This window comes from Sinohyriopsis cumingii, chromosome 14, assembly GCF_028554795.1.
Source record: "Sinohyriopsis cumingii isolate HCF-2022 chromosome 14, ASM2855479v2, whole genome shotgun sequence".
NCBI classification, from domain to species: domain Eukaryota; kingdom Metazoa; phylum Mollusca; class Bivalvia; order Unionida; family Unionidae; genus Sinohyriopsis; species Sinohyriopsis cumingii.
In genome coordinates, this window is record NC_142974.1 from 35798398 (window position 1) to 35824829 (window position 26432).

The 26432-nt window shown below is 38.6% G+C and overlaps 1 protein-coding gene across 2 annotated transcripts; it reads right to left on the reverse strand.

The window, feature by feature from the left end:
• Positions 1–564: 564 nt before the first annotated feature.
• LOC149783570 (tetratricopeptide repeat protein 38-like) lies at positions 565–26194 on the reverse strand. 2 transcript variants are annotated; one of them, XM_089931833.1, is made up of 13 exons: positions 25927–26193; positions 22854–22931; positions 19724–19805; positions 19136–19307; positions 17123–17296; positions 15467–15542; positions 14621–14740; positions 7801–7899; positions 6966–7047; positions 5217–5382; positions 4347–4503; positions 1348–1421; positions 565–723 (listed from the first exon to the last, which is right to left on the reverse strand). In XM_089931833.1, the coding sequence occupies exons 1-13, from the start codon at positions 25951–25953 to the stop codon at positions 633–635; spliced, it is 1398 nt and encodes a 465-aa protein (XP_089787959.1). In that variant the 5' UTR covers positions 25954–26193; the 3' UTR covers positions 565–632. The 2 variants fall into 2 exon arrangements, with proteins under 2 accessions (XP_089787959.1, XP_089787960.1); XM_089931834.1 differs by lacking the exon at positions 17123–17296 and having other exon boundaries at positions 25927–26194.
• Positions 26195–26432: the final 238 nt, after the last annotated feature.

Here is a 26432-nt window from a genome sequence, read left to right on the forward strand (position 1 = left end):
TATCGCTACGATGTCTGTGGCAGTTTATAGTGATGTCTAGCACTGGGGCATCATGCCGCAGACATGTAGCATAATGTCCCACCCAGGCACATGATCCTGACAACAGGCCAACCAGTCCGAACACTAGATCTTAATGCTGAGCGCCTAGCGAGGCAGCTGTTAGTACCATTTTTGTAAGTCTTTGGAATGACTCAGCCGGGGATCGAACCCACGAACTCCCACTTCCGAGGCGGACGCTCTAACCACTAGACCACCGGAGTGGTCTGTCCAAGTTTGTATGTATTTATCTTTTAGGTTGCCCAATTTTTTTTATTACTATTTTAAATTTCGATTGTGGTCCAGAATTCCCATTTTTCCATATACTGTAATGAATTAGTTCATACACATTTGTGCTTTCCGCATATACAAGGAACGCTGAGACTGTAGTGTGTTGACCGAATTTGTAATTGTTTACATAAAGAACACATGTTCATGTAGGTATGCAGCCTTTTGCATTTCTTTTCTGATGTCAGATGACTCCATTCTCCCTCACACACGAAATTAGTGAACCCTGACCAAGAGATGTCAATATTTGACACATTGCACCTTTATTAATCATACGTTACAACAATCAATGTAAGCTTGATTATGAATTATTCAATATGAACTGCCATAGCACGCTCAATTAAACGATCAGTGAGAGGGGCGCATGGTTTCAAGGCCTTCCGCTCCATCAACAGATGCCTGAAAGAATGGAAGCAAATATGCCATTACTATTAGGAATTAAGAAATGGGGAAAGAAGGAGAGGGGAAAGAAGTAGCCAGAACTCCAAGTAAGTATATGGGCGGACGTTTTTATTCTGGGTATTTCATCTGCGAAATTTTAAGTAAAGGCATCTGAGGACACACATCAATGTAGAAAGTAAATGAAAGCCAGGATAATAATGACCATATGGTGCACAATAAAGGTAATGTTATAAAACTGTAAAAATGTTGCAGTACAAATAATAATTCAGGAACAAAAATCTTTTGCAACAAACATACATATGACTTTCTAGTAAACACGTAAATATAAAAATAATGATAATACATTTTACAAAGATAAACCCTTCCAAATAAATGTAAACATAAAGTACTACCAGATAAACCCTTCCAAATAAATGTAAACAAGGAGTAGTACCAGGTGAAAATGTATATGCGAACCACAGATCTTGCGTCTGCTTTAAAGAGATTTGAGATACTTAAACGAATGCAATGGAAAATGCCATCTTTATCCACTGGTTTGGGTCTTGCGTTGTATGTGTGTGTGTGTGTGTGTGTGAGAGAGAGAGAGAGAGAGAGAGAGAGAGAGAGAGAGAGAGAGGTTACCTAGCAAGTTTATGGTGTTCTTTCTTTGGAGACTTCAGTGCTGCATGTATGAGGAACTGGTTATATAAATCTCTCTAGAAGAACAAAAACATTACCCCGTTTGTACACCATTAAAACTGGCACATAAATAACCTTACCTTAGGGCATATAACTTTAACCTTGATGACGTTTACTTAAAACTTACGTTTATATCCTATTTTAGACATTAAGAGCAAATTAATTCAACACTTGACACAGCTGTGTCTGTTGCAAACCATCGTCAGCAACAACGATCATCATAACACCAAGACTGTCCGATACCTGGAAGAGCAATGTCTGTAGTAATCTGTTGTTATCAACAGCAAATGTGTCCTATACTTGGAAAATACATGTCTGTCGTAATCTGTTGTGTCCTATACTTGGAAAAGACATGTCTGTCGTTATCTGTTGTGTCCTATACTTGGAAAAGACATGTCTGTCGTTATCTGTTGTGTCCTATACTTGGAAAAGACATGTCTGTCGTAATCTGTTGTGTCCTATACTTGGAAAAGACATGTCTGTCGTTATCTGTTGTGTCCTAGTCTGTCGTTATCTGTTGTGTCCTATACTTGGAAAAGACATGTCTGTCGTTATCCTTGTCTTTAGCAGCACATTTTTTCTATACCTGGAAAAGACGTCTGTCGTTATCCCTTGTCATTAAGAACAAATGCGTTTTATACCTGACAAAGATAAGTTAGTCATAAACCATCGTCATCAGCAGCATGTGTGTCCTATACCGGACAGAGGTATGTCTATCTCACTCCGTCGTCATCAACAGCAACTGTGTCCTATACCTGACAGAGCTACGTGCGTCGTAAACCATCGTAATCTACAGAAAATATGTTCCATACCTGACAGAGGCATGTCTGTCGTACTCCGTGGTCATAAACAGCAAATGTGTCATATACCTGACGGTGCTACGTGATTAGTAAACCATGGTCATCAACAGCAAATGTATTTTATACCTAACAAAGCTACGTGAGTCGTAATACATCGCTATCACAGCAAATATATCGTATGAATGGCAGTCATGTCTATTGCACTCCGTCGTCATGAACAGCAAATGTGTCCTATACCTGACAAAGCTACGTTAGTCGCACTCCGTCGTCATCAACAGCAAATGTGTCATATACCGGACAGAGGTATGCCTGTCGCACTCCGTCGTCATCAACAGCAAATGTGTCCTATACCTGACAGAGCTAGGTGTGTCGTAAACCATCGTAATCTATAGCAAATATGTTCCATACCTGACAGAGGTGTGTATGTCGTACTCCGTAATCATCAACAGCAAATGTGTTACATACCTAACAAAGATACGCGAGTCGTAATCCATCGCTATCACATAAAATATATTGTATGACTGGCAGAGTTATGTCTGTTGCACTCAGTCGTCATGAACAGCAAATGTATCCTATACCTGACAAAGGCATGTCTATCGTATTCCGTGGTCATGAACAGCAAACGTGTTGTATACCTGACAGACACACGTCTGTCGTACTCCGTCGTCATCAACATCAAATATATCTATACCTGACAGAGCTAAGTGGGTTGTAAACCATCGTCATCTACAGCAAATATATCTATACCTGACAGAGCTACGTGGGTCGTAAACCATCGTCATCTACATCAAATATATATATATATATATATATATATATATATATATATATATATATATATATATATATATATATATACCTGACAGAGCTACGTGGGTCGTAAACCATCGTCATCTACAGCAAATGTGTCCTATACCTGATAGAGCTACAGCTGTCGTTATCCATCGTCAAAAGGAACGATCACCTTATCAGCAAATGTGAACCACACCTGTCGAAGCTACTTCTGTCGTAATCCGTGGTCATCAACGATAAGTATGTTCTATACTTGGCGAAACAACGTTTGTCATATACCATCGTCATCCGCAACAAATGCGTCCTGACTTATCAACGTCCGTCGTAATCCATCGTCATCAACAGTGATCATTTTACGAGCAAATGTTTCAGATACCTGTCCAAGCTATGTCTGCCGTAATCCGTAGTCATGCTTAGCTGTCAAGACTATGTTTGTCGAAAGCTATCATCAACAACAGTGCGTGTGCCCAATCCCTAGCATTATTATCAATCGCCATCAACAAAGATAACGTTATCATCAAATGTGCAATATAACCGGTAAATCTGTCTATCGTAATGCATTGCCATTAACAACGATCGCCTTAGCAGTAAATATGTCATCATTCAATTTATGTGTTATATATCTGACAAAATCATGTCGGTCGTAATCAATCTTCGTTAACAGCAAATGTGTCCAATACCAACTATAGCTATGACTGCCATAATCCATTGTCAGCAACAGCAAATTACAAAACTCTGTCTGCCATAATTCATCGTCAGCAGGAGCAAATGACAAAGCGATGTCTGCCATATTTCACCGTCAGCAGCAGCAAATGACAAAGCTGTGTCGATCAAGCTATGTCTACCATAATTCATCGCCAGCAAGAGCAAATGACCAAGCTATGTCTGCCATAATCCATCGTCAACATCAGCAAATGCATCGTATGCATCACGAAGCTATGCCCTTCGTAAACCATCGTTATGAACAGAAAATGTGTACTATACCAAACAAAGCTTCGTCTATCGTAATCCATTGCCATGAACGCTATATCTGTCGTTTATCATTAAGAGCAAATGCTTCCTACACAAGACAAAGCCATGCATGTCGCAGTCTATCGTTATCAACAGCAAATCACCGTCAACAGCAACGATCGCCTTAACAACAAATTAGCACTATACATAAACAAACTACGAATGTAGTAATCCATCATGAATAGCATGAATAGCACATTTCCTATAACTGACAAAGTAATGTCTGTCGTAAATGCATCGTCAACATTATTTCCCGGTCTCTGATATTAATTAATTTCGTAGGACATTCGGATTATATGTCCGAAAGTAATAATACTCTTTTGAAGACTGACGCCGCACCTGTGCATGACTACCTCCAATGGTAACGATCTTGTATCTGATTGGATACATCAACTCGGTCGCCTTGGCGTAGTCACCATCGTCATAGGCAATCAGTGCCTCGCAAATAGGCAGCCCGACTGAAGCGGTAATGTCGCGGTTATCTCCCTTGCCAGCTCTGAAATGATGAGCGCAGACATGCTCATTTCATATAATTTCATCAAACACTTACTGAATAATTAATTTGTAAAATCCAATTTTCTTTCTTTCCATATGATTAGTATGTCTCGCGATCATTGCTATTGTAAAGTATTCTTCAATCTGCTCCCATTAGTTAGGATGTTTTCGCTGGAAATTCACTTTTTCAATATTGTGTAGCTTGTTTCCCTTTCAAGGAACTCTCTCCCCCAATAATAAAGAGATGACACTTTTACTGTTTTAGCTGATACACGTTATGATGAAAATTTAGATAATTTTATTCATTACAAATAGATATAGATCTTTACATCAACCTAATGACAATAATGTATTTAAACCCATCTTTAATTTTGGCAAATACTCATTAAGCCTCTAGTAAATTACCGCTACAGGGAGGCAATCCTTAACGCGAAAGGGGAGGGGTAAATCGCATAATACGCAAGCAAGGCCATACAAATAGTGAGCTTCTTTGTACAAGAGAAGAGACGTTACTCCACATCAATTAGTAAAGATTCTATAATAAAGCTATTTGCAAACAACAATTCATGAACAAAAATTGCCATCACTTTGCAATGCAACATTGAAATATTTCTAAGTAAATTTGTCTGTTATGAACACTTTTTACTCTACAAACACTCTGAGGTACTTTGTTTTAGTAACGTGATTTAGAACATATAGCAGGTTTTAACTTACTTAATAAAATCTCGAACTGAATCCATCATTTTGTGTGTGACCGTCTTGTCCTCGACCCCCAGTAAAGACATAAGGATATGAATGTCATTGAAGACCAAGATGTGATCATCAGTGTGGGATCTGCAGATCTCGTACAGATCTTGCCATCTGTCCTTCACGTTTGCGCCTTCAATAGCAATTGTAAATATGTTTCTTGTAATGAAGCATACAAAGTGATACCGTGATTCGGACTTTACACTTCAAGTTTATAGTATCTTGCTTTTAATGAGGTATGACCTAGTAGCAACAATAAAAACGAGTCGAAATCGGTCAGACATCTTGGATCATGACGGAATGACACTACTTAATATAAATCGGACCGACATACGATATATATCACCCAAATATCTGGGATTTATATCAGTTTGATGTTAGACCTGTCAGTCTGATGTTAGAGGTCTTGACATTGAGACTCTAAATTGGATCGACATACAATTGCGATTGTGGCCCTATTTCTGTTCAGCACCAGGCACCCTTCATTGATTCGTTTGCATAGTCAGATAACACTGCTAAAATTGCTTATTGTGCGGTCACAAAAACATATCCTGAGAGTTAGATTATATTTCTATCCAGGTACAGTGCTTGCAATGTCTTTTACAGTACGGAGAAACTGCACGCAAATACAGTAGGAGACAGAACTCTAACAAAACCATTAGGAAATACTCTCATATTGCTCGCTCTGGAAATAGTAGGCATTGGCAAACAAAAAGGCACATTTGGAAAACGGTAAGATACCGATTAGGGACGTAACAATATGAGTTCACATTACTAATGTATCAAATGGTGTGCAAACAATACGCTAAATCAATGACAACGTTTCAAGAACTGTATGCCAATCCTGTTTTGTACATTTCATGGTGGCATGAATTTCATGGTTAAAATCATCTGATTCGTCCCTTATTTCTTAACGCCTCACATTTCCGATCTGAGGAAGACAACTTGAACACTAAAAGTTGTATATATTTTGCCAGCAGAAAGAGGGGCCCCGAGTGGCCGAGTGGTCTAAAGCGCTGTCCGTTACGGATCACTGCCATCTCACCTCTGTCTGCATGGGTTCGAGTCTCGGATTCGGCCAAAGTGGATATGTGAGAAAGCTTGCCAGTAGCTTCTCGAGGGTCGGTGGATCTTTCCGGGGATTTCCCGGGTTCTTCCTCCACCATTAATACTGGCCGCCATGTATAGCCTATCGTGTGCTGAAAAATGGCGTTAAGCCCTACAACAACAACAACAACAACAACCAGCAGAAAGAAGTAAAGCACACTACTTACGAATAGGGAGATGGAAGAATAGTCTCAAAAGTCGATATGATTCGATATCGGTCTAATGATTTGTTTGTTTGTTGTTTAACGGCTTATAAGCTCGCACTGAAACAATCTGCCCACAGTCACACCACGGCAGCCTGCCAGAGACGTTCTGGAAGGATCTGACATGCTACATGCTGTGTCCCCATGGTCTTTGAGGACATGATAACTAGATATGCATTTCGTATGCTACGGATTTGGCGCTACCTCAAAGATATGGAGAACGAGGGCATATGAAGACAGAGAGAATAACTTTAACCGGTAATATCATGTCTTGAAAACAGGCCGTAAAAAGTAACAGTAAGAGCCCATGATAAGCTATAACATGTAGGATATAAGTATAATGTATAAATTCCAGAGAATAACTGTTATATCCTGTTAGCTAAAGCCAAGGATAAGAAGTGTTTACCTTCCATCTCCAATCGGTATAGTACTGAACAGGCATCCACATTATCCAGCATGGCTCCAGACGCTTTAGCTCTGGGCAAAATCTGTGTACGAACAAAAAAAATTCGACATAAGTTAATCATTTTAAGTCATTTAAGGTGAATGAAATTACTTATACCAGAACCTATTTTGGGGTGATTTCATAAGGTGCAGTGATATGGTAATTATTTGTCAGATTTGAGGGCTAATTCAATCAAAACTATATCTTGAATAAAAGATCACTTCGACCGAATGGATTTCCTAGTCTCTTCGTCCACCAGGGTAACACTGTCACTAAATTTAAGTATCAAAGAGTTTTAGACATGTCTTGTTCTGCAATACTTAGTGATAATAAACAAATGACAAGTGCATATCCTACCCAGCTGTAATGTACGTAACATTTAAATTCTTAGGTATTTTGTGAATGTAGAAAATGGCATCCACCCGATTTATTATTTTGCAAGAATATTTTACGACATTCTCGAACTCCAAGCGTGGATTCTAAATATGCCAGTCACAAATATATCAGCGGGTTTGTAAGTCTAATGTCAGGTCCGTGGTTAATGGTCTCGATCAAATTCAATTATCGTTATTGACAGCCACATTGTTGACACTTCTGTTCCTTATCCCATCATAAATTTGACATGAAAGTTATTTTATAAGCTATATAACTCTTCTGGAAAATATATATTTTATAAGTTAAAAGTTATTTTATTAGTTATATAACTCTTCTGGAAAATATATATGCTAAAGACGTTTGAAACAAAGATACCGAAATAGGTAACAAATGAATTCACCCCAAGTTACAAATAACGTACCTGTGAATCCACAATCCCCAGTGCCTCTTCATGATTACCCTTCTCTATGTTGTACAGACACCAGTGCCAATAGTTGTGACAGGCCAGCATTCCACATTTCTGTGGACACAAATTTAATAAGCATGGTGGTTGATTTGTAAACCTTTATTTGTGTTAAAGCAACTTAGCTTGAGGTAACTTCATATTATTGCTGTGGCAATCTAGATGTACTTCTGATCTGAAAAAAATGTTACTACTTTCAGCGATACATTGCATCAATGTACAAGGGGCGTTTTTTGACAATTTTTGAAGTTCTTTTTATGGCTTTCTTTGAACCCGTCAGTGTATTTCATGCCGATCGTTAAACCAAATGATGCTTCATAAAACGATCTACAGCTGCACGTGCAGCACTTCAGAGATCTGCTCATATGTGAGTGTGACGTAACTCACTGTTATAGTGACGTGAAAATACCGGAGGAGAACAATTCTGCTAATGAGCAAAAAGCATACTATAAAATGCGGGCGCCCACAGAGAACTTTCCAAATGATGTTGAGGTCGACCTGGATAAAGTATATGGCTGTAATTCTTTGTTGTAAAATACGCTGTTATGGTGGTTTCATAGTTAAAAAGACTGGTAGTGAATCCAAGGGAGACGACCCACATTCTGAAAGACTGTTATCTGCGATTGGTGAGCGATAAGTGGCTGTTTCACAGGGGACACATTATGTTCGATATACAGCAGAAGATATTTCTTTTTTCCCTGCCATTAAATCATCAGCTGCTTTTAATATACTGAAAAATCATTTGAAGGTCAGAACGTTTTGTGTAATATGGGTCACACAATAATTGAGAGTCAATCAATAACAGCCATGGGTTCAAGTCACCATGCAGCTACTCACCAAATATGACAAAGCGACCATAAACTTTTGAATAAACTGTCACATGAATCTGCATTTGTGAACCAGACATGAAAGTAATAAAGTCTGATTTGGAGAAAATGAGCAGAGACCACAAATCATACGAAGTAGTTGGACTGTCACGAATGCTCTACGCGCGTTATTTTTCGATGAAAAAGACCTGGTCAACTAGGTACCGGTATCTTTCACCATTTTAGTATCACTGGAAATTTCTGATGCCACAAAAGTGTTGTCTTAAGTTGTGGAACATTACCTAACCACCCATGCGCAGATCGGTACGCGAAGCAAGCATCTACTTCGTGACAATGCAACAATGCATACATATGCAGTCATGACGGGCTTCCTAAAACAGCACAGGGTCCTATCTGTGCTGCATCCTCCACACTGTTCTGATTTAGCTCTAAATCACTGCTGGTTTAATTCTTTTATCATATTCGATGACAAGTAGACGATTTGAAATCCGTCATGAAGATGGAAGTGCAATTTTCCAGTGTATGAACAACATATGAAAATGTAAACACTGAATGGCATATATAATAACTGGATAATCTAGCTAAAAGAGTGTGAGGATGTGCATGGCAACAATTTTGACGGGATGCACTGACGTAATATTCATAACTTTTTCAATACCTATACCCATCGCTGTTAATATTTATTTACGTTTCTATTTGTAAATCAGCTTTTTTTTATATATCTATTCACCAAACCTTAGCTTTTTCTTTCTTACAGGTATGATCAGAAATGAAGTTTTAAAGGAGAACGGGAAATTAGTTTCTACACACTGTAGTTGTATTTTCATTTTAAAAACTTGCCTCGTTTTCATACCGGGTGCAATATTTTAAACTTATATTGCAGGTATATATTTCCTTAACAGAATTCATAAATGGTTGTGAAGCAGGATTTTTTGCATCAGCAATCTTGTGTCAATGTGATCAAAGTAGCGTATTATTTAAGCAGATACAGATAGCGCAGATGAGGATCTGGAATGTTGTTGTTCTAGGGTTTAACCCCATTTTTCAGCACAAATAGGCTATACATGGCGGCCAGTATAACTGGTGGAGGAAGAACCCTGGCAAACCCATGGAAGAACCACCGACCCACGAGAAGCTACTGGGAGGCTATCCCACGTACCCACACTAGCCGAGCCTTGGACTCGAACCCACGCTGACAGAAGTGAGATGGCAGTGATCCGGAACGGTGAGCGCTTTAGACCACTCGGTCACTCGGGGCCCCGGCTCTGGAATGTACCATCTCAGTCCATCGGCACTGTTTCATTAGGAACTATCCAATCAGAGTTGCTATCTGAATATAATCATGTCATCAGTGACAAATTGCCAATGCAAAGGTTATATGTGAACATACTGTTTGAATATAATCATGGCATCAACGGGAATTGGCCAACCAAAAGGTGCCATCTGAGTAACATCAAGCCAGCAATGGGCATTGGCCAACCAGAAGCTGCTATCTGAATATAATTATGTCCTCACTGGAAACAGCCAGCCACAATCTGCTGTTTGAGCATTATCAAGTCATTACTGGGGGCAGCCAACCAAAATCAGGGCTCGAATTTAACATAAATGTCTTTGCAACCAGAAGGAGTAGTATACTGAGCAATTTACTAGTCCTGCCAAATCTTTACCAGTTCTGTCAACAGAACAATGTCACACGCTTGTATTGAGATTAAACAGCAATTTTATTTCATAAATATCATTAACATATGAAATGCAGAAGTACAGAAGTATAAATCCTGCTTCAAGTAATCAATCAGTCAATTCACATCACTTGAACTTGTACTTCTTCACAATGGAAATGGTGGCATCCAACTTCTGCTTGATATCAGCAACTGAAGCACGTGTGTATTGCAGCATTAATGACAGTTTGGACAGAAGCGATATAAGATCTGTCATGAACAGCATACATTTGAATGTAGCAGGTTCTCTAATTATTTCCAATAAACCTTTGGCCTTAGAAAGTGCATCTGATGCAGCTCCTTTCTGTGAAGGAAGTTGATAACACAAACAACTTTTGATAAAAATCTAACATTTCTTCTTGGATGAAATATAAATAAGCAGTAGTAATACACGTACCCTTTTATTATAAGTTAAAAAATGAAAGCAATTTTTACAACAAAACTTTGCACAATTAAACTTATTAATGGAACATATTTTCATGTGATAAGTTGTTACATTACAATTCAATTGCCTTATATGCGAGTGACAGTGCCGTGCATTTAAAGCATTTTATATTTTTAATGAGTATTTAAATGTTAAATTAAATTATATTATAATACCTCTTCAAGGTGGTTCTTGATGGCTGTATATCCTATCCAGAAGCTAAGAGTTCTCTCAGTGTGTGGTAACCAGCGTGTGCCTCCAACCTGCTTGGCATCACTGGTGATACGTCTAGATCAGCAGATGACCTCTTTAACTTACTTCTGTTGAAGGGACTCTTGTGGTAGTAATAATACAGGTTCATCAAAAGAGTGTTCGTCTCCGTTTCACGGGAGGGTTTTGTCACTACATTTTTATATGCCAACTCAAGCCGATGTGAAAAGCAGTGAATACCCTGTAAAGCTGGTTTGGATGTTTTTCAGTTTAGATACAACTCCAGCATTTTTGCCCATCATTACACTTGATCCGTCACTACCAAATGCAACAAACTTATTCTGCCAATCAGTGATTCCAGCATTATCCAGTGCAGTGGTTATCACCTTCAGCATCTATCTTCTCTACACTATCAATTGCTAGTAACGATGCTTTAATCTCTCCTTCTTTGCAAACATTTATATAGACAATTTCCTCCTCCTGAATTGTACTGTCAGTACAACTGTCGCACACTACTGCAAGAAACATTGCTTCATTCACACCTTTGACAACTCTCTGCCTTTCGCTTTCAGCCATGTGGTGAGTAAATGTAACAACCTGTTTATCATTCCTGTAAGTCTCTCCAACATCAACTCCTTTCGTCTCATCCAGCTGACACATCCATATAAAATCAGTGATGGGTCTTCTGTTCTTTACAATAGCATGTGCATTTCTAAACAAATTAACGAGCCAGTCAAACACATTCCGATTTTAACTTTCCAAGATCTTACCAGCGATCGATTCTTCTGGTGGTATCTGCATATTTGCTTTCTCTCTGAACTCTTTTTGTATTACCCACAGCTTTCTTGTACGTTTACTGATTCCATTTTAAAGTTTGAACAACCCGCAACAAAACCGGATGTTTTCTCTGTGTTTGTATTTGCGAATTACGTACACCAGTTACACTGCATAACGTTCTTTTCCTCATCAAAATTCAGCCATTCCCTGTCTTCTCTCCATGTCTTCTGAAAGTTTCGATTACGCTTTTCCTCATCATAAGAATTATTCCTCTCTTTTATGTTATTTTCATTCAACCTCTGCTTTTTCTGGTGGCTGAACACATATAAAACGCCACATTTTGCCCGTCTTATAAGGAGGGAATTGTGCCTCGTTTTGAAATACAAGATGTTAAAGTATAGGTGACGCGAATTATTTAAAGTAAGAAAAGAAATGGCACACTGTCCTTTATGTAAGAAAGTCAGAGCAAGAAACATCTTTCAAAACACGTCCTTTGCCCCCTCCCCCCAATTAAATGGCCTCTCCCAAATAAAGACTTGACTTCAGCGGATGTTCTGCATGATCAAAGCAGTGGCTATTGTAGACACTGTTATAAAATATTAGCATCAGAGGATACTGTTAGTTTCGGCTTGGAAAAGGTGTGTTCCCATCAAACGAAGCCATCTGACTCGGAGCGTTGTATTTAACAGCTCCTATTACGGTCTCATCAGTCGAAAGTTGGGTAATTGTTCCTAATTAATCGGTCCTCAATGTAATGTTGAAATCAATAATAAGGCGGAAAATTTTCAGATCTTAGATGCCCATGATCAGAGATTTTAATTCCTAACAAATGGACGGCATTCTGCTTGGATATATCCACGTGTATTCAATTATTTGTTCATTCTCGTAAGGGAAAAAATATAAAAATTATTCTTATCATCATAGAAAAAGTAGTTGTATGGAAAGGATGCATCAATAACGTAATCATAATAAATTTATGTAATTCTTATATTTCGATGCAATGTAAAATATGCAGTTTCCCGTTTGTGACTGTTGGAGCGTTTGGCTAACACAAAAGAACCTTAAACCAAAAAAAAACCATGCAAACTAATTTCTTTGAATAGTTTTTGCCAAGTTATTTTGCGTGGTATACCTCTATGTTTTTTTTTTACTGTGGTTGAGTGAATAAACTGTGCTACCGCTAATATCGGGCCCTGAAAATGTATTATTAGAAATATATTAACGACATAAATTAAAATTTCCCATGTTCTTTGAATATCATCAAGATATTAATGGAAATCAGCTGGTCAAATACATTCTGCATGACTTCAATTTGGAATTAAAGATGCAAATTTACTCGATCTTCATCTGGCAAATCTTTACATTTAATGTTGTGGGGAAAAGTTTCTTCAAAGCCTTTTTAATTTTAAAACAAGACTATATCAATAACAGTATAGGATTAAATGATCATGGTTGGGTATTTATCGATGTGTAAATTTTAGCTAATTACTCACAAAGTAAATAAAGTCCGAAGGACTTTATGTTAACTTTGTGAGTGATTAGGCAAAATTTACAAATCGATAAATACCCAACCATGATCATTTAATCCTTATAATTCCAATTTACTTCCTTTCTAACATCAAATCAGCTGATTTAACCAACAAAACATTCACTTTTATGTACATGGAAGTTTTCTTTCATTAGCCTCTTAACTGCGATAGAATACACAGCCCTATCTTCGCCAGCCAAGATTCATTGATTTTTATACAGTGATACGGGGTAGCATGTTATAGCGGGTCATGCCATCGATATATTGCTATGACCATTACTTTAATATATAAAAAACAGTTGTTGCGGTTAAACCAGGAATATTCCATTTTTTTTCTAAAATTACGCTTGCGTATGACACGTGTTGTTATAGCAACGTGGTTGTTATGTTCTACGCATTTCGATCTTTCAAAAGCAAAATCGGGTCCATTTTTAGTGATATCATTTGACATATGACCCCGACCTTTAATAATCGCTGCTGTAACATGTTGTCGAGGTGAAATGCAATATTTTCCGAACATTGGCTTCTAAAGCCTGCCATATGCCTTCTTCAGCAAAAGGGGTGAGTGTTGGAGAGCAGGAAGGTCTGTGGAATTACAGTGTTTTTAACTTCTAATGGTATATTTTAATATGTGGCTTGTCATTTTTTATCGGAAATCACAGGAGTGGTTGTGTGGGATATTGTTGTTATTATGAGGGTGTACGGCGTTGATAATGATAAAACGTCACATCAGATGATCTGGAAACAGGGAAACAAAAGTAGTCCGCAGAATGTATCGATGTGTACAAAATTCCAGATCATTATCACGTGACCGTTTACATCCAATCAATTCATAAAAAGTGGAATTATTATATCATAAAAACTTTTCTATAAATATTTTGAGGATGGTAAATTGTCCATTTGAGAATTTAGTAATGAAGTCAGAAATGATAACCACGATAGTCGATTTGTGCCAAGTCCTGAAAAAAGAGCCTAGTCAGTATGCATCAATGGAGCCTTCGCTGAACAGCAGAGGACGATTTTTGTTTTGTACTCCTGAGGTCCCTGGTTTTATTACTTGATACTAGGGTTAGTGACTATCCATTAAAAATCCGTGATTTACTCCAGGTCTTCCGGTTTACTTCACTTTACTTGCATCATAGCGAAAATATCTGAGCTTTCAAGAGTTAAAAAGCATTTTCAAGATGACTGAATTTGTTTGCTGTTGTTTTTGTGTAAGTTGCTGTTTGTGTGTAGGACATAGATGAACATAATGTTAAACAAGTAAAACTTTTAGAAGTTAATAGGTACTCACAGCCCAATCGTTCTCTGTACCAGACATGAATCGAATACCCTCATCCTGACGCCCTGTCATCTCCATCACGTGAGCAACGGTGTGAGTCGACCAGGCGTCTTTGGGGTTAATCTCAAGCCCCTGACAAGGAAGAAAACTCTAATAATACTATTGTTTACAATTCATGACATGATACCAATGTTATGAATCTTACTACCACAAGATGTTTCTTCCTGAGAAAAGTTATGTCCCTTGCACATATTCAGCATTTCTTCTCAGATACTTTTATTAGTTAAAATATTTGTTCTATAAGAAACTAAAGTTTATAGAACAAAATCTGGACGTTATTATCACTTTGGAATATATTACCAGCTTTAAAAATAAATGTTACTTCTTTTGAATGTACTTTTTATTTATTTATCCATGTTATGTCACTTGATTATTTATATCCGTATATTACTCTTTCCAAAACCACCCATTCCCCTTTCCCAGGTTTGACTGCCCCGCTACTGAACGAGATTGAATATAGGTTCAGTTCATTTTATGTTCGTTTAGGTAACTTTTGTCTGTGCGATACTATTTTAATGTGGTCCAACAAAAACTATTATGTTAAATCTAAAGAGGTTTGCAATTGGTATGTTTTGATAAACAGTTTCCAGTAAGAATTTGACATTAATTTCTTTGTTTTTCTTCTCCATATTATAAGCCTTTGTATTACCAGCAGATTTTAGGTTCGGTTGGGTTAGATTGTTGTTTCGTGTAGACCTATAGATAAATCTATAACTTTACATACGGGATCAAAGTGAAAGACATTAGTAATTTTCCTTCATAACATAGAATGCGTTCAAAATAAGAAACTATTTTCACCTTCTTTGCAGTTTTCTCAGCCTCTGGATACAAGTTTGTTTCCTCCAGGCCAAACGAATGCATACCTAGCAGGTACCTGCATCAGCCAATAAGAAACATTAACAAATTCTAAGTCATAACTGTTCCACTAAGTGATGAATCTACATGAAAAGTTTTACTTTCAAATAACCATGACTTTTTATTTGCCTGATCGTCAGAAGGATGATAGGGTTCCAAAAATAATCCTGGCATAGCATACAGATTGGATAATTTACGTATGATAACTATTCCTTCGAGTTCTAAACTTATGACCATATAAGACCATTAATTAAAAACTTAACCAGGAATTTCAAGTGACCTTGACCATGTTTGGGTGATAGGATGACGGCTCAGGTGCATGCACCTAACAAGGGCAAAACTACTTTCTTCTACAGCTCAAGTATGATCCTAGCATTACCAGAATTTGGGGTTTATGAATAGATAGACTTTAACCCAAAACTTAACTAAGACTCTATTAAGGACACTGATCATGTGTAAGGGTCTCAGCTAAGACAGGGTTTTACAAAACTGAAAGGACGCTGATTCTACAGCCCAGGTTTTCAAACGTATGACCACACTAAGATACATCAACCAAAAACTACACTTTTAAACGACCATGCCCTTGCTTGGGAATCTGAGGATGACTGGGATGCATGGATATAAAAAAAAGATAATTCACTAGTTCTATAGACCTCATATGACAGTTATCCTTCCCTTCCAGAGGTAGAAACTATTGACCGTGCCAAAAAACTTTAACCAAACCTGAAGAACGATCTTCAAAATGACCACCTTGCCTGAAAGTCACAGGTAGCATTGAGATGTGAGAATATAACAGAAGAAATTTCACTGATCCTACATTCCATGCATTACAGCTATCCTTCCATTGCCTTGGGATTTGTGACCATAGAGAAAACCTTAAATTGAAAACTTGAGAACGACTTCTAGATGACTTTGTCTTTGCCCAAGGGTTACAGAATGGTGGGATGCAAAGAGTTCAATACTGTATTAAGGACACTGCCCAAGGGTTACATAACGTTGTGATGCATAGAGTTGAAAAGGCAATTCGTACTGATTCTGCTATCTAAATATGAGCTGGGAAAAAATGAACAGATAGAAGAATCTTAACCAAAACCTCAACAAAATATCAGAGCAAGTGATCCCTCTGTCTCACCTGTGCTAACGTACGCATGAAGAAAAGTGTATCTACAAAAGTTAAAGATGAAAAACCTATCTGCATTACAAAGGACTCATATACGTAATTACATAACTGTTCCCAATATCCTCCGCATGACTGAAGGTCTATCTCTAAGTGATCACTGGTGCATTTAATCGTGCATGTCAAAAATATATTCCTGTGTCAGATAAAGTGACTAAACGAATATAAAAACATCAGTCAATCCTACATATGATCACAAATAAATATAAAGGTGTCAATAATTTTATTTTTATTAAATGAAATAGCAATTTATTCGTTGAACTTGCAAGTCTATTTTCCCATTAACATTTTTGTTGGTTATGTGTAATTGGTTTTCAATTAGAATTATCCTCTTATTTGGAGTATATCTCTTATAACTGAATATTACGTGTATCGAATGGATTATGCTATTTCTCTTTTACAGTAAGATGGCGACGTCGTACCCGTAAAGTGGCATGTCTGGTTTCCAGTGAGGAAGGATACGACCAATGCTGTCTCTCATCTGACTAGAAAATCCCAGATAGAAATACGAGTCATGCGCGAACTTCAGCGCCAAGATGTCTAGTGGATTGTACAACAAAATGGATTCCCAAATGTCGCATGCTTTTGCCATCTCGCTAAAAGGAACCATTCAACATTCAAATAAGCTTTCAACATAAGCTGACAGAAAATACTATGCTTTGTGTTACCCGTAAATCAAAAATCTTTACCGCCCCTACTCTCTCTCTCTCTCTCTCTCTCTCTCTCTCTCTCTCTCTCTCTCTCTCGCTCTCTCTCTTCGGGTCATCAAACGTCTTGGTTGTAGACTGCGCTTTTTCCCAACATGCAGTACCGCTATGGAGCTATTTTTCCTTTGTGCTTCCCGAGCTCTTGCTCGCTTACCATATCTCTTCTCTGGTTCCCGATCTCTCAAACTACCAGACCCCTGTCCCTTGGACAATTAATTTAACGAGAGAAATTACTTATTAATTTCCTCATAGCTAACGTTTGGCTTCTCAGAGAAATAGAGATGAATTTCACCAGAGAGATTATTTTAAAACCTTGAATATTTCGTCTGGGAGCCCACATCCCTCGTTTAGCTTAGCCGATAGGGATTACTTTCTCTAGCTGCCAAAAAAATGTAACAATCCCATCGAAGTCAGAATAATTCTCTCTTTACCTCCTGTATTAATACATATTCTGGAGAATATCATTTCAGGACACCTGTTTCAAATGGCCCAAGATTTCCCAAAGTTTTCTCTGGCTTGTCTCAGCTCTTTCAATTTCCACTATTTGACCTTACGTTAACATTGGCCACTTCCATCTGACTGATCGTTATCGAACAGACTCTAACTAAAATTCACTTATGCCTCGCAACGGAGCATATCCCCTCCTTTGCAGGCAGAAATATATTGCGAGCCTAGCCGATGCGCCATTCTTAATGGTTACATCTCAGCACGATAGAATTTACTGCGAAATCATCTCTACGAAATTTTGCACCATTAAAGTCTTAATAACAGACTACAAGGCCAAAACCAACCGTTGCAAAGTCTCATTAATTCACTACAAGGCCAATAAAACTCTCTAAAATCTCAGTCGCATACTACAAGGCCAATAAATCGCTGTAAAATCTGAGTAGCAAACTGCAAGGCCAATAAATCGCTGTAAAATCTCAGTCGCATATTAGAAGATCAATAAATCGCTGTACAATCTGAGTCGCATACTACAAGGCCAATAAATCGCTGTACAATCTCAGTCGCATACTACAAGGGCCAATAAATCGCTGTAAAATCTCAGTAGCATACTACAAGGCCAATAAATCGCTGTAAAATCTCAGTCGCATACTGCAAGGCCAATAAATCGCTGTAAAATCTCAGTCGCATATTACAAGGTCAATAAATCACTGTAAAGTCTCAGTCGCATACTGCAAGGCCAATAAATCGCTGTAAAATCTCAGTCGCATATTACAAGGTCAATAAATCGCTGTAAAATCTCAGTCGCATACTACAAGGCCAATAAATCGCTACATGTAAAGTAGCATGGCAGATGAAACGTTGTATGTAATATAATAGGGAAGTGGACGAAAACAAACCTGAAATAGTAGCCGAATAAAATCGTATTTTTCTTCTTCTAATATAAACTCAAATTCAAACAAGAAATTGTTCAGATTCTAAATAAAAATAAAGTATATAACACTTTAATAGCATCGTGGGAAGCTACGTGAGCAATGGAAAAGCGTTTGTTATGCACGTTTCATTAACTTTAGCTACTGAAACTAAAGAACACAAAAATCCACTAACATTCAGAAAATTTATAATTATTTTTCATTATTTGTGCAAAACTAGAACACATTAAGAACAGCTATAAAAATGTACAGGGAACAAAAACCAAGAACAAAGCAAATACAATTTAAATGTAAGCCTAAATACACCTGCTGAGGTTTAAATGAGAGAGAGGTGGGGGGGGGGGAGAGTTACCCATCAGCCCACAGTTTGACTGCCTCGACGTGCTTCTGTTCTCGAGGAGTCAGTTTCTGACGGGAAGCTAGGTCTTCCATATTTTGGATGTCCCTTGAGAAATTTTGGTCCAGACGTGTGGTTCTACCAGTGCCAAGCACGTTCAACCCGTTCTTCAGTACGTGACCCATAACTAGTTTCCGCAAAAAGAGACAGATTATACATTTCACAACAATTATTCCTTCATGGAATGTCAGTAACATTTTATAAAAAGTATAGTTATAACTACTTAAGACGATACTCTGACCGGCGATAACGAAACTTGCAATAGCATTTTGGGGATAAATCACAAAGGAAAAGGGTCAAATAACTGAAAAATGAAGATTGTGTCATTACAAAGCGTTACCACAATGAAATGGCTATTTTCTGGTCAAAAAATGTTATTACCGATGCCTGAATGACATCCATTTTAAAGTAGCTTTTGTCCTCAAGTCTGTAAAATGAAAACCTGAATCGAGAAAATAGAGAGGCAGAAAGTTTATATACGGTTTCTCTGTCTTTCCAAAACATGTTTTCAAAAAGGTGCAAGAACTCTTTATAACAACTCACCAAAATCTGGGTCTGCTTTGAGCATGCCGTCACAACACTTCCCCATACCACACATACTAGGGTCGTCATACCACCCGATATACTACAAAGACAGCGGAGGCCTAATGTTATGTAATCATTAGTAAGTCAAGGTACAATTTCAGTCAGGTGGAGATGAATGGTGAGAAATGATAGAATAAATTAGAGGAATGTGGCATTATATATTGCATGATTATATACAATGTATAGGTTTGACCTTTCACTTTTTGAATAAGGTCCTCAAAATGTTAATCCTACTGGTAATAATTTTAAATCTTGGCGCGTGAAGGTCTATTTTAAATCCTCTTTAGTTTTAGACAGTATGCCGATTCATTTGTATCCGTCCCTGTTTCTTTTATAAAAAGCAGATTATATACCAGACCTGGAGAATGGAACAAAATATACCGAAAGAAAACGACAAAACACGTACGAAAAACAAAGGCTAGTTTTGGAAACAAAAAGAGTACAAACCACACATACTTCCTGGATTTGTGTGGCATCTATATGGAACAGATATTAAAATACTATCTTGTATTGCCGTGGCATCTGTACAGCGATGACATCGTTAAATGCTGTAATATACGCAGCAAGTACTACCTGGTGGCCACCTCTGTCTGCGTGGGTTCGAGTCTCGGATTCAGCCAACGTGGGTAAGCAAGAAAGCTTGCCAGAAGCTTCTCGTGGGTCTGTGGTTCTTTCCGGGGGTTTTCCCGGGTTCTTCCTCCACCATTAATACTGGCCGCCATGTATAGCCTATCGTGTGCTGAACAATGGCGTTAAACCTTACAACAACAACTACCTGGTGGCATATCCTGATGTGATGCGTCGTTTCTGTCGGCCAGTATTAATGGTGGAGGAAAACCCCGGAAAGAATCACCGACCCACGAGTAGCTACTGGCAAGCTTTCTCACATATACACATTGGCCGAATCCGAGACTCGAACCCACGCAGACAGAAGTGAGATGGCAGTGATCCGTAACGGAGAGAGCTTCAGACCACTCGGCCACTCGGGGCCCCTAACATACGGGGAAACGTGACATCTTGACTGTGACAACATTGTCAAATATCGCAACATACACTACAAACTACAGATACTGTCTGGATTATAATGGCATCTATACGGGGACAACATCGTTAAATAATTCAGAAGAGACTACAAATACAACCGACGCATGCGTGGTATGTATACAGTTAAATTATGGAACTGACACTAGAAATAATATATGCGCAGGCGTGGCATATGTACGAGGAAGAAATCGTTAAATAATGTATCAGATATTTACTACCGTTTAAGGTCATTAAATGACGCAATCGAAACCACAGATACTACTTGGGAAAGCGTGGCATCTTGACATCTTTAAATGATGCAATCGAAACCACAGACACTACTTGGGAAAGCGTGGCATCTTGACATCTTTAAATGACGCAATCGAAACCACAGATACTACTTGGGAAAGCGTGGCATCTTGACATCTTTAAATGATGAAACATATTTTACAAACACTACTTGGGTGGCATCTATGATGTGACTGCCTTGATAAATAATGCTTAATTCATACACAAAATCGGAACCGTGACATCTATATGGGGCCAACATCGTTATATGAGGCAACATACAACAAAATACTTTTTCTGGTCATAGTGGCATCCATACATGACAACGTCGTTAAATGATGCAAAAGATTCAATTAATACTATTGGCTCGGCGTTATATCTGTACAGTGATGTGACGCCATCGTCAAATTTGGCAACATATACAACAAAATACTTCCTTGGCTAGAGTGGCATCCTTACACGACAACGTTGTTAAAATGATATAAAAGATACTACGAATACTACTTGACTTGGCGTGATATCTATACAGTGAAGCCATCGTCAAATTTGGCAACAGATACAGCAAAATACCTTTTCTACAGGCATGGTATTTATTCGGTGGCAACATCGTTAAATTATGCAATCGATAAAACAAATACGAGATGGATACGCGTGTCATCTATATAACACCGTTAAATGATACAACATACGCGAAACAAAATGGAGTGCGAGTGGCATCTATACGGTGACAACATCATTACATTATGCAACAGATACAACAAATACTAGCTGGGTTAGCGTGGCGTCTATACGGTCACAACACCATTGAATGGTGTAACAGACAATACACATACTAGCTGAGTAAGCGTGGCATTCATACGGTAATTGTATCGTTAACTGCGGCAATAGACACGGCAAATAGTACATGAGTAAGAATAACATTTATACGGTGACACCATCGTTAACTGAGGTAAAAGAGACCGCAAATATTACCTGGGTAAGCGTGGCATTTATACGGTGACACCATCATTAACTGAGGTAAAAGAGACCGCAAATATTACCTGGGTAAGCGTGGCATTTATACGGTGACACCATCGTTAACTGAGGTAAAAGAGACCGCAAATATTACCTGGGTAAGCGTGGCATTTATACGGTGACACCATCGTTAACTGAGGTAAAAGAGACCGCAAATATTACCTGGGTAAGCGTGGCATTTATACGGTGACACCATCATTAACTGAGGTAATAGAGAGTGCAAACAATACCTGGGTAAGCGTAGCATTTATACGGTGCAAGCATCGTTAACGGAGGTAAAAGAAACCGCAAAAACTGCCCGGGTAAGCGTAGTATTTATACGGTGATTGCATCGGTAAATGAGGAAATAGAGACCGCAAATAATACCTGAGTAAGCGTGTGCTTTATATGGCGATAGCATCGTTAACTGAGACAATAGACAAAGCAAATAACACCTGGATAAGCGTGGCATTTATACGGTGACTGTACCATTAACTGAGGTAATAGAGACCGCAAGTAATACCTGAGCAAGCGTGGCATTCATATGGCGATAGCATCGTTAACTGAGGCAATAGACAAAGCAAATAATACCTGAGTAAGTGTGGCATTTATACGTTGACATGTTGACTGAGGCAATAGACAAATCAAATAATACCTGGGTAAGCGTGGCATTTATACGGTGACATGTTAACTGAGGCAATAAACAGAGCAACTAATACATGGGTACGCGTTGCATTTTATACAGTGACATGGTATCTTAGGCAATTGACAAAGCAAATATTACCTGGGTAAGCGTAGCATCAAATAGCTTACAAGCCTCGTTGCTGGTCGTACTTAGGGGTGTCCCGAACTTGGTCCAGGCCTTAACAAAGCAAAGAAATGTTATAATCTTTAGGTATCCTGTGGATAGGAAAAAGGAAAGACACACACACACACACACACACACACACACACACACACTATATATATATATATATATATATATATATATATATATATATATATATATATATATATATATTAAAGCTGCTCCAATGTCACTTTTTGCCGATTATGCCGAAATAGCGTATAACTGATTATTAAAATTGCTGATACCGATTATGAGACCGATTATTTCCTTATTATTTGTTTTATAACAATGCCTGGTTCAGCAAAAGTAACATTTCTCCCTTCTCGCCAAGTAACGATCCATGACGATATGAAAAAATCTGGAATGCGCCAATAAACAGCTACTCGCTCGGAACGCTTGAAGCTGGTGCAGACAAATAGCGTCTAGCTAATTTTGGTCAACTAGGGGAACTGAAACCTATGAGCGTTCCACCAGCCGAATGTCTTCTTCTCGTGGCAACAGAAGGCTGGCCAGATACAATTCAAGCATCGCATCAACGGCATCATCCACATTGGTTGTTTCGTTAACGGTACGAAAAGGTTCGTCACAGCCACAGAAAACAAATCACAGAGACGCGACGTTGATGGTCCAATGGCGTTTGTTTCAGTTTCAGTTTTTTTTTTTTTGGTCGCGGGTTTCTCCTGCTTGCGCAACTATGATGAATTCTGCTCTAAGCCATTCTTTGGATATGATCACAAGTAATTCTTCGCTGAATAAGCGATGTTTGAATCGTGGATCCAAGACGGTGGCCACGACATGCTTCTTTTTGCTGCCAACGTCAGCAAAGCATGTGTTTAGTGATGTCAACATATCATGGCGCATTGTCTGAATGCGTTGAATCGCTTCATGCTCTCGAGCCAGCAACATTCTGAGCATTTTCAGCATAGGAAGATCGACGGACACTGATGTTTGGTTATTACTTACCTCCTTGGTAATGTCCGCGAATGGGCCTAACGTGTCCACAATATTGTTAATCAAGACCCACGTTTGGGCTGTCAGGCTAGGCAGGTCATAGAGAGTAGCGTAAGCCTCCAAGACTTGGTTTTGTTCATATAACGAAACCAACAAATTGTATGTAGACTTTCAGCGTGTCTGGACATCCTGGACGAGCTGATGCTGTCGATTTCAGTCCGACGCATTGCTTTAACCATGTTTTCACCTCCGTCACGCAGAAGAACATGGATATGAGTTTTTGGAATGTTGTATTCCTCGCATAATTTGTCCAGTTTGTTCGCCAAATATTCTCCTGTGTGTGTTGCTGCTAAAATCACCTGTTTCAGCTGAAAGTCTTCCGTCAGCCAGTATGCCGTAAGACTCAACAAGGCCACGCCGATAGATGGGTCTGACCACGCATCAGAGGTAAATCTAACGTCAGATTTGGCAGAAACTAAATCACGAACCTTGCATTGTATCGTCTTGTGCATGTCAGGTATCAAAGATGTGGAAAAGTACTTCGACTTGGAATTTTATAGCGCGGTTCTGCCTTGGCCATCAGACGTCGAAATCCAATGTCTTCAACAACGAAAAATGGTTGCACATCTACTGCGATGAACTCTTCAATAGTTTTGTGTCAACTAATAGCTCTCGGGTCGTCAAATGCTTGTTCTTGCAGCGCAAGTGCTGGACAAGATTTAATGTCGTATAAGTTTTAGAATCCTTTCCACCTCTGGAAATGCATGCTTTGCGAAGTGTGCAATTTGCTTTGGACTCGTCGACTGCATTTACTTCGAAGCAATTCCAGACTGAACTTGAGTGTTTCGAGTTCGACACTATGCATAGGCTTTGTAGCATATTTATTAGTGTACAATCGCAAAAAAATTAATAATCCAATCGATTTGCGCTCTTGAAACAATGTTTTAAATCAAGTAAGTTACTATTAAGTTGTCCACGTGGTTGGATGGATGCTCGCTGAAGCAGCTCAGCAGCTGGGGTATCAAGGGCTAACGTCGCTGGCGCTCGCATGCCAATATCAATGATGCATGATATTTGTATTTCAGCGTTCAACTGCTTCAGCGTACGACCGCAATTCGTTGATTGGCAGCATTGCACGACTGGCTAAGGAAGAGATTAACTATAGTGAGTCATAGTTTCGTAGTAGATGGAATTTTAGCTAGCTAGCAAATCTGCCAAGCTATCGGCAAATGTGTATGCTGGATGTTCAACAGCTGCACGAGGACTCATTGGCTGGTTGGCTGCTGTGATTGGGATGAGTGCATGAATGTTATTGATAATTAGTTATGTGCAGACAATCAGCGGTAGTTTACAGCAAGTGTGTTAAAAAGTATTTACTTTTAAGAATAACTTATCATTCAATTAACCCAAGTATCAAATGTTTATTCCTTAATTTCCACTATATAATTCTGATTTAAAATGCAAGCCATGTCAAGATGAATGTTATGACTGAATTTATATTTTGGAAATTTGTTTACATCGGCACCGATTATTTCTGGCAATACCGATTATACCAATTGTTCAAATAATCGGCCCGATTATGTTATGAATATGGCCGGTTAATCGGTACAGCTTTAACACACACACACACACACACACACACACACACACACACACACGTGTGCAGCTGCTTCTTTAGTGTCCACGAATAAGACTAAACATAATAAATTCCCCGAAAAGTATGAGACTCGGATCAGAATTAGTAATGTGAGTCCTACATATGACTATGTTTCCTATCCAGAACTGAGACCTAAGTCAACTACATGTATGGGATAACTAATGGTGTGTGGTCTATGTATGTCACTGAGTTCTGGTATGATCTATATTTTATAGCCTTGCGGTAGTATACTGTACTATCGTATGACTGACCAACCAGATCAGAGGGTGTGAACAATAAAGAATGTCGCATTGTGGTTTTAAGTGGGCGGCTGTGTGTTGTGTACATTACGATGGTTACCCGAAATCACACACATAATTCAAGGATGGAGTAGCTTCTAGAAAAACAGAGTGCACCTACCTGAGAGTCTCTCCAAGCTTGGTGCATTGTATATCAGTATAACACCAAGGGTAGCGTAGTCATACACCGGTGTTGACTAATGCTTATATAGGGTGTTCTCGATTTAGACATTCCGAAATTTATTTGAAATTCAGATCGTATTGATAACCCAAGAAACTACTGCTGTATGTCATACACAAAATGAAATAGTTATAATTTCAACATTGTTCATCTATTTTGATTCAAAGCTTCAGCATATACTAAAATTAAGACTGCTTCTCAGTGGGTAAGTGTCCATATGAAACACTGTGATCATAATGTTCTGTGCTAGTGAGTGGTTGCGTTTTTGTATCTGTTCCGGAGATAGATATATTTCTATTTCAAGACGTGAAAGACACATGCACATTTTCACATGACCACGTTACCGTACGCCTGGAAACGACGGATTCAGAGGTCTTTTCACTCAACTAACGCTCAAACCAACTGGACTATTAGTACTTGCATAACCCTGTACTATTTACGTGGTC

Bases quoted from the DNA above. Each gene is read 5' to 3' on its own strand.
- LOC149783570 (XM_089931833.1), bottom strand. From the start codon at position 25,953: ATGCACCAAGCTTGGAGAGACTCTCAG. The intron at 15,543-17,122 runs GTACGACGTCGC...TGGCTGATGCAG, and splicing joins CCAGACATGCCACTTTACGG to GTACCTGCTAGGTATGCATT. The intron at 724-1,347 runs GTAACCTCTCTC...CCATTCTTTCAG, and splicing joins GAACACCATAAACTTGCTAG to GCATCTGTTGATGGAGCGGA.